At 49.6% G+C, this 9636-nt stretch overlaps 1 protein-coding gene across 1 annotated transcript in view; it reads left to right on the top strand.

Moving 5' to 3' along the window:
• Nucleotides 1–1089: 1089 nt before the first annotated feature.
• Nucleotides 1090–9636, top strand: part of apbb2b (amyloid beta (A4) precursor protein-binding, family B, member 2b) — a gene marked incomplete at its 5' end in the record, with an annotated part of 21084 nt that continues 12537 nt past the window's right edge. The window contains 7 exons of the mRNA XM_079220246.1: nucleotides 1090–2143; nucleotides 6716–6954; nucleotides 7238–7369; nucleotides 7757–7816; nucleotides 8513–8563; nucleotides 9183–9268; nucleotides 9534–9594. Of these exons, the coding sequence (XP_079076372.1) occupies nucleotides 1090–2143; nucleotides 6716–6954; nucleotides 7238–7369; nucleotides 7757–7816; nucleotides 8513–8563; nucleotides 9183–9268; nucleotides 9534–9594 (1683 nt within the window). The remainder of the gene's footprint in view (nucleotides 2144–6715; nucleotides 6955–7237; nucleotides 7370–7756; nucleotides 7817–8512; nucleotides 8564–9182; nucleotides 9269–9533; nucleotides 9595–9636) is intronic.

Genomic DNA, 9636 nt, shown 5'->3' with positions numbered 1-9636 from the left:
TTTTTTTTTTTATTGGAACATATCCTCAGTAAGTGAGCAATGAGACTAGGGCTGCAACTAACGATTATTTTAATAATCGATTAATCGGTTGATTATTTTTTCGATTAATCGATGAATCGGATAAAAAAATGTTTTTATCAAAAAAGCGTTTATTTCGAACCCTTTATTCAAAAACAGAAGTGACAGTGCAAAACATCTTCAGAAAGTGCACAAACAGGTTGCTCCTTGAACATCCCTGAGCTGTTAATTAAAACAACAAAATGGACTAACACTAAAAACATACACATGTATGCTTTACATCTGCCAAATGTGAGCCCTTTTTACTGTAGTTGATCCCTCCAGAGGCTGCATTTACATACCCTGCGTTATCAATATGTATGAAATACTGGGACAGAGGGAAGCTGTACTGCTCCATATAGAGCGTCCTCTTCCTTAAACTCTTTCATTCTGGGTCTCTTATGACCACGACGTCACGTCGTTGGCTAAGCCCAACTACGTTCATTCTACTTTGAGTAAAAAAAATAAAAAAAACCTGCAGCCAGATCCGCCGGTGTGCCGGTTTAACGTTAACGAGTGACAGCGTGAACTGAACCAGACCGGGGGGTGACGGCATGTTTCATCACGTTACGTTTTTTTACAAGCAAGACTGAACTGTAACGGAACATAACGTAACTTTAACGACAATACACAACCAAACATGTTAGCTAACGCAATAGCAAGCTGACTAGCTTCCATTAACAACAAGTTTGAGGAACATGAAGACGCTGAATGGCCAAGACTCGACTTGTCAAAGATCTTCTATTTTTGAGAACATCACAACCTCAGTTTTTCTCGTGTCTCACTCCAATCTCAGAAGCGCTGGCCGGCCAGTTGCTCTGCTCCGCTCTTTTTTTTCTTCTCCGCGACTTATTGCCGGCGTAATAATCGCGCGACACAACGAATCGATAATGAAATTCGTTGCCAACACTTTTGATAATCGATTTTTATCGATTTTATCGATTCGTTGTTGCAGCCCTAAATGAGACTGAAATCTGATTACATCATGTTGTGCTCATGCCCCTCCCCCTCTTTCAGGTGACTCGTGCCGCGATGATGTCGGTGGACGTGAACAACCGCAACTGCCCGGCCGCCACGCCCCCCACCTCGCTCAGCCTCCGCTCCTCACACAACCAGCTGCTGAGCGCTGACGTCGTCCGGCAGGGCTCCGCCACGCCGCCCAAGTGTCGCAAAAAGTACGCGCTCACCAGCATCCAGGCCGCAATGGGCCTCGGGGAGGCAGCAGCGGCGGCTGCGATGGCTGCGGCGTCTTCGTCTTCGCCGTCATCCCCGTCATCCCCGTCGCGGTCTCCGACCGTCAACAACCCCAAGCTGGCCAAGAACGGAGCGAACCAGCTGCGCAAAGCCGGCCAGGATCACAACAAGAACACGACGGACCCGGAGCCCGAGGCGACGGCGGATGGTCTCAACGTCAACGTGGCCGAGGAGGACGGCGGTCACGCTCTCACCAATAACGATCGGGAGGAGGACGAGGATGAGGATGAGGAGGTTGAGCTGCTCTCAAACACTGACGCGGAGCCCGAGCAGAAGAGTGAATCAGACATGGACTGTGACGTCAAAGCGGCCGTGGAGCTCCAACTGAACGGCAACACGACGACAGACTTCGACTTGAACATCGACGCAGAGGAGAGCGACGACATCAGCATCCTGTCCGAGAAGGAGATGATGTCAAGGATGAAGATCGAGGAGGACGGAGACGAGGCGGCGGAGGAGCAGGAGGACGAGGAGGAGAAGCCTCTGCTGTCGATGCCGAACGAGCCGCAGAAGTGCGACATTTCCTCGGGCCTGGATCTCATCTCCGACATCCGCTCCAACCTCAAGCTCCTCCGGGCGGGCGGCAAGGACCCGCCGGTGCCCCCTCCGCCCTCGCCGCCCAAGCGCGCCAGCCCAGAGGACGTGCCCCTGCTCTCCGTGGCATCCTGCTCTTCCTCCTGCTCCTCCTCCTCCTCCCCGGAGACGAAGAAGGACAGACGGACGGGGGCGAAGACGGACTGCGCGCTGAACCGCATCCAGAATCTGAACCCCAGCGACGAAGAGTTGAGCTGGACCACTCTGTCCCAGGAGAGCAACTCCCCGGAGGAGACAGGTACGAGCATTGGCACCGAAACACGCTGCAGAAGGTCTTCTTCACAACGTTTGGTTTGTGTGGGATGTAGTTGGGTTCACCGTCCTCTCTACTGATGACATGTTTCCATATAAGGGGAGCAAGCGTGTGTGTGTGTGTGTGTATATGTGTGTGTGTATATATATATATATATATATATATATATATACAGAACTCCGACGCTGCTGGAACAGAATAACAAACACTTTGGCCTCCAGTAAATCTCCCAGAATCCCTCTGGCTGGGACAGGAAGTGCCCTCGTAACCTTGTGGGTGGTTAGCAGGCTATATCTGCTGCTTCATGCTGTGTCCCTGCACATGAGTGTGTGAGAAAAGGGCTTGCAGACAGTTATTACAAAATCTTTTTGTCGTTGTCTTTGTTTTTCTTCTTCTAGAGAGAGGCTTTTGCTCCCTGAATATTATGTATTGTCCCTTGCTGGGTTTCATAATTCTTTTTCTGAGTGTATGAACCTAAATATGTTCAGTTTACTGTCACGTAAAACAAAGGGAAGCGGTAATTCTTCACAAACGAGATGCTGGAACGAGAGGATGTTGTGCCTTTTTGACTTCTAATCGACAATTTCTTTCAGCTTTATTGAAAAAAAATGTGGTTGTTGAACAGCTATTAGGAATCCGTATCTTTTCTGAGAACACAAATATGCGAACTTGATTGAATGTTCAATTATTACCTTGAACTTTGTGGAGTGAGCCACCACCCCCTCTTGCGGGCCACCCCTCTCCTAAACCGGCTCGTACCTCTGCAGCAGGTCCGTTACAGTCATTGCCCGTCTGAACGGCCCGTTTGATACGGCCCTTAAAACGCTGCGAGACATATGCGACCCGTCCATCTCCTCTGGAGCAGCGGCCCCCGACCCCTGAGCTGTAAACCATTCTCTCTGCTTTCGCTTTGATGACTCACTGTCCCCTTTTCTTTGGGTGGGAAGAGGATCTAAGGCTCTGAGCATCTGTGCGTTTCATCTCTCAGAACCTACTTTCCGGGTGCTCTTTGGTCTGAGCTGTCATTTCCAAAGTCAGGGTTCAACATGAGCGGTTGCCCGCTCGCCCCGGCAAGTACACTCAGTGTAAGTGGAAGGCCTCATGCAGCTGTCCCATCCGGCGAGTGAAAAATAAACGTGACCTTTGTTAGGGGTCGATGATTATTAAAACATATGCGATCGGGAGAGCCCCATCTCTGCTTTCTACTCGCTACATTGTGAGCAACAAATCGTAACGTAGCTCTCCTCTTGCCCGCTTGTTAGCAGCCGGTTGGCAGCATAGTCCTGATTGGCTGAAAAACTGAGCTGAGCAGCATTTCCATGACATGTAGAAATAGGAAATTGTAATTCATTCCCGTCATGCTGCTCCGAGTAATCACAGTGAGCGGCTCACCGCCGTTGTTCTGCTGGGAAAGGAGCTAGCGGCTAGCGTACGGTGTTCAAGCCAAACACTCCAAACACCCAAAAATTGGGTATCGTGTGAAGGTAATTAGAACGTTATCATGATGTCTTCAAATGTAATCTTGTAAAATGTAGTTTGGGGGGAGACATTTGAATAAATTCAGTGGTTTGAAAGATGTTTTCACAACAGGATGTTTAACTTCCTAACACTGGCTCTAAGCAGCTTATCATGCATCATTAAAACTACTATGCCCCCCCACACCCCCTTCCCTCCAAATATTTAATCAATGCAAATAATTAAAAAAGTTACCTTTATTGATTTCCTATTCCTTTGAATTATGTAATTGTATGCAAATAACCGTTATAGATGACAATAACAAAGTTAAAGGAAATCATTTCGATTTTTTTTAATGTCTTTTTTGTCATTTTTAAAAAAATCTCTTGATTTGTATTTATTTACAAACAGGCCTATATTTTCCATTTTGGGCACGAGTGCGTTTGGCTACTGGGCGAGTGAAACAGCCCCTCTTAATGCCGTGGTCTGTGTGGGTCGATGCTCGCGTATCGACGGGCCGGAGGACGGGGCTGCAGTCTATATCTCTGAGCCGAGACGTATTGTCCTCTCCAGGGTTTTTGCCGAGGAGTCGGCGGTCCTGATCCTGGCATCATTCATGTTGTCGATACCTAACACGTAGTCGCCCATGCTGCTGCTGCTGTTGCTACGTGTGTGTGTGTGTGTGTGTGTGTGTGTGTGTGTGTGTGTGTGTGTGTGTGTGTGTGTGTGTGTGTGTGTCTACCTCCTCCCCCGTCTGCCTCCCTCTCTCACATCGAAAAAGCCGTGTTGTTTTCCCAGGTGTGTGTCGCATTCCTCTGTGGATTGTTTGCGGGTTGGAGAGTCGGTACGACGTCGCTTTCACACTGGAGAGCCAAAACACACAAGCAAACACACACACACACACACACACACACACACACATGCTGAGTCTAGTACAGCATGATGTGAGATTCAGCAGTTTTCTTTTGCCAGATGTTGAGCTCTCTCTCTCTCTCGAACATCTTTTCACCCTGTATTATTACGGTCCTCCAGTTTTTTCTCTCCCATGTATGTCTGCCTTCCTCTCTGCTCCTCATCCTCGCCCCTCTACTGGATATGATACTGACTGAAAGATGATGCGTTATTGGGTTGCCATTCAAGAGAGGCTTAAGGGAAGGTCGAAAGGAGGGAGAAAGTGTCGACATTTGATGAGGAAGATTTTTCCCGTGTGCTTGTGTCGGCACAGGAAGGGGGCGGAGGGGAGGGGGGGGGGGGCATATTTGAGCTGTTGATGCTCCAGATGGAGGGAGAGGAGAAACAATAACAACAGCAAACACAGCTCAGCTGCAGGGGGATACACTCCCCCCACCCTTTTCATTCACTCATTTCTCTCCTCATGCTCTCCATGCCTCTCTCTCCCTCTCTCTCTCTCTCTCTCTCTCTCTCTCTCTCTCTCTCTCTCGTCCCTGCCTGGGGTTTGCTCTGTTTGGGTACAGTACTGGGCTCTGCTGTGTGAGAGGCAGCGAGCTCACTATGATGCTGGGGAAAGACTACATGCTGGCCATTGTGATTGTCAATTACGAGGGTAGGTGCATCTGTCGGGAGTCGGCTGCAACCTACAGAGTGGGGTTTAGAGTTTGAACGCGGTGTTTGTGTGTGTGTGCGTGTGCATGTGTGTTTATATATGTGTGTGTGTGTTTGCATGTGTGTGTTTATGTGTGTGCATATGTCTATGTGTGTGCGTGCATGTGTGCACCAGCATGGATATTTTCGTCTCTTCCAACACAGCAATAAAGTTGGTCTCGGCAATGGTGTCGTTCTCTGGATATCTGCCACAGGAGCCTGTGGTCTGTGAATGCTGTGTGTGTGTGTGTGTGTGTGTGTGTGTGTGTGTGTGTGTGTGTGTGTGTGTGTATGCGCGGTGTCCTTTGACAGAGAACATGTGTATGTGTGTTGTCTCCCCCCGCCCCCTCTCCACTCTGGCAAGGAGCTGCATGCTAACAGAGGCTACCGTGGGCTAACTGCTACGTAGCTCGGCTGTGGCACGTCTCCCCCACGGGCCGCATGCTTTAGCCCCCCCCCGTCTGATTCCACACTTGCAGACTGCAACTCTGCTAAGTTGGAGGCATGATGCAGCATTTGATCCGGTGGTATCTCCCTCCCTCCCTCCCCCTGTGTACATACACGCTTCAGTCTACATACAGTCCATCTCGTGCTGCACCTGTTCTCCGACTCCTCATCTCCCCCCTCACTCAGCAGACAGACTCTCAGGTTCTCTCTGTCGTAGTTGCTCTGACCTATTTCTTTTGCTCATAAAAGACTGCAACTCCCAGCAGTCTCAGCTTCACGGCTCCTCGCTTCTGCCGTGGCGACAGGCCCGCGGGCTGCGTTTCATCTGCATGGTCAGCAGTTTGAGAGCTCTTTATGACACACACACACACACACACACACACACACACACACACACACACACACACACACACACACACACACACACACACACACACACACACACACACAGCACAAGCCCTCAGAGCATATATCACCTTTATGAGTTTCTACATCAATGTCACACACATGCCATCAATAGTGTGTGTGTGCGTGTGTGTGTGCGCGCGCGCGCTTCAGCTGGCTTGACTGCCAGGAAACTGCAACCTTCAGATGACATGACATTTAGTACAGGAGTGAGAGAAGAAACAGTGATATACGTTGTGTGTGTGTGTGTTTCAAGGTAAACGCTGTATTTCCCCTCACATTCCATCACTGTCAAATAAATTACAGTAACGGCCATCTGCTCTCTATGCTGCCGATGTGTTGTGTTAGAGAAGGGAGGTATATATATATATATATATATATATATATATATATATATATATATATATATATATATATATACCAAGTGAATATGGAGAAAAAAAGCTTGTCTTTGTGCGAGTGGTATGCAGGATGGATTGAGTTTGCAACACTGATACTTTCATATGGAATAATGCTGTGTAATGCACAGAAAAATGATCGGGTTGGAGTCAAATTATTAAAAGCGACACGAACCACTGCAGGGTGTAACTTTAACCATTTGTAAGAAAAGTATACAAGCGGCCTCTGACCTTTTTTTTCCCCGGCCAGATATCTGGAGTGAGCAGTCATTCCAGACCGACCCGGACCTGCCGCCAGGATGGAAGAAGATCACGGACATCTCCGGGGTCTACTACTGGCACATTCCCACCGGCACCACCCAGTGGGAGAGACCCGCCACCCGCCCGGCGGCCCCGGGGCAGGCCGAGCCCCAGGTCCAGGGCGAGCACGCGGCCCCAGGCGAGCACTCCCTGGCCTCGCTCAGCCCCTCGCCCACTCCTGACCACGAGGTGAGGGACGGAGAACCCCGAGCTGACACATGTTAGGTCTGACATGAGCCGTAAAATAGGCCAATGTGATTCACTGATATTGTCTTGTTCCTCCATTGCAATTTAAATTAAAATCCTCATGATTAAGCAGAAAATGAATACAAGAGCACGCTGATACTACACATGTGGATATTGTACACTCAGTTGCCACTTTATTAGGTACACCGAGCTAAAACTAATGCAGTCAAACGCCACGGTGCTCCTTAATTTATTGTGTGTGTGTGTGTGTGCTCCCCCCATGCAGGCGTGCCAGGCGGAGGTCTTCTTCAGAGGCTCGACTCGCTCGGGCAGCACCACCTCCGACAGCTCGGTGGAGCCTCTCTCCGCTCACGAGCCCGTCCTCGCCACGTGCGGGTTCGTCAACAGCTGCTACTTTGTGAGTACCCGACGTCACGCCGCCAGATGTCACGCCGCCAGATGCCCCGATCGCACGTCAGAAACGGGAAACGGAGACGGCTGGGTGGGGGGAGCGAGATGGAGGGACGGGGTCGTATACAGCGGTCGAGCAGCAGAACGCTGAGTCGGATCAGTCAGTCAATCATGCAGGAATGATGGAGTGACGGGGGGAGAGGAAGGGAGATTGATGGAGAGGAGCGCGGTGTAGATAACATATTGATCCAGTGAGAGAATGGACTGATGTTGACAGACACACGTGCCAAAATCTCGTTCGGGATCTCGCCGTGTGCTAGCCGGGGGCACCAAAGCCAAAAATGGCAGATCGACTTTTCAAAAATGTCTTAAAATTCTTCCTCTCTCCCCACAGCCTCGCTCCACATCTCTCCAGGGGATGTCCGATCCAGAGTGTCACGAAGACGAGGACAAGGTAGGATAACGCTCTTCTTCTGATAACCACTCCACCGGTCCTCTGCTGACGCCCCGTTGGGTTGTGCTGAGTGTCTTTCTCTCTGTGCGTAAATGTGCGTGTGTGTGGCACAGATAGGGAAGATACTCGCAGCGTGTGTGTGTGTGTGTGTGTGTGTGTGTGTGTGTTTCACTGTATATCTGTGTCATGTACAGAGCAGGGAGTTAGGTGTTTGGACAGGGACATGTTTTAGTGGCTTTCTATCTTGCAAACTGGATAAGAATTATTATTATTTTTAGTATTATTATTTTTATAAAATGTATTGTGATTCCTTTTAATTTGCGGGTGTCTTTCTTTTTATTGGATAAGACATAGTGATAGACAAGAAATGGGGAGAGACAGGGGATGAGATGCAGCAAAAGGCCGCGTGCGGGATCCTTTAATTTCCGTGTCCGGTGAAAGTGTCCCCGTCCAAATGACCGTAGCTCTATTGTCTTTATCGCTCCACACTAATAGTCCAGAGGCCGAATGTTCAATAGCAGCTTCTTTGATCGACAGCGATTCCTTCTTTTTCTTCAAGAAATGTCTCGCTGGGTCGCTCCTCATTGCAACTGTGTGAAGTGAGCCAGCGAGCTAACGTCCTTCTTCTGTCTTTCTTCCCTCGCTCCCTTCCTACCTTTGCCCTCCCCTCTTCCAAAACGCTCTGTGTGTGTGTAGAAACAGGCGTGGAGTAATTTTGGCGGAAAGATTGATAGCGAGTTGTGGAAGGCAAGTATACCGCACTGTCGCGGTTCCTTTCACCGCCGCGCGGCATCGCGTCCCAGGAAGTCACCGCCTTGTGCAAAGAGCATGCGTGGCTTGATTGTTTGACATAAATGCAACTGCACCGACTACAGCATCTTTGTCATTTGGCTGCAGCAACACACACACACACACACACGCACACACACACACACACACACACACACACACACACACACCTATGAAATGCTACACGTTAACTCCCTTTCCTCCATGCAGCATGCGCCATGTGCACGTAACACGGCATCTCTCCATACGGCGCCCCACACACACACACACACACACACACACACATACACACAATGATGCATGCTGGCCCAACATGCTGCGTGGGGTCAGAGCTTTGTGTCTGCTTCAGCCCCTCTGTCACACGCCATGTAACCTGGGAATGGTGTGGCAAGAAAGAAAAAAGGCCAAAGGCAGGTGAACTAGACTCTCATCTGTCTGGAGCCGCTACATCACGGTATATAGATGATATTACAGGTTACTACACGTGTGACGGGGGCTTTAGGGAGGAGATGGGATGGGCTTTTCTTTTTCGGATCCACGTTGCACGATCCTAATAATGTCGCCTGTGCACCCCTAGGACCTGCAGGCGGCCACGGTGAACTCTGACCCCAGTCTGAAGGAGTTTGAGGGAGCGACGCTTCGCTACGCATCGCTCAAACTAAGGTGAAATGGCCACACACACACACACACACACACACACACACACACACACACACACACACACACACAGATATATTGCTTGAACTGTTGTGTTGGAGTTCAAAGAGGTCAGACGAAGCAGGATGTTAGTCGTTCCACTTCAGGAAATGCTCCGTGTTCTCTGCTAGTGTGTAATGACAATCAGGACGGCTCACACAGCTGACGGTTGCAACGGTAACAATAGCGCACTCCTAACTTTCTAACTTTCTAACTTGTATTTTTCTTTCAGGAACCGTCCAACAGTGGAAGAAGAGCATTGCAGCAATGCCAACAGAGACCCAGAGACAAAGGTAGGAGTCCACATTTTTCTGTTTTTCTGCTCTAAAAAATGC

Source organism: Taurulus bubalis (assembly GCF_910589615.1).
Source record: "Taurulus bubalis genome assembly, chromosome: 6".
Lineage (NCBI taxonomy): Eukaryota > Metazoa > Chordata > Actinopteri > Perciformes > Cottidae > Taurulus > Taurulus bubalis.
Note: the sequence above shows the minus strand (reverse complement) of the source record. Positions and strands in the feature narration are given on the sequence as shown.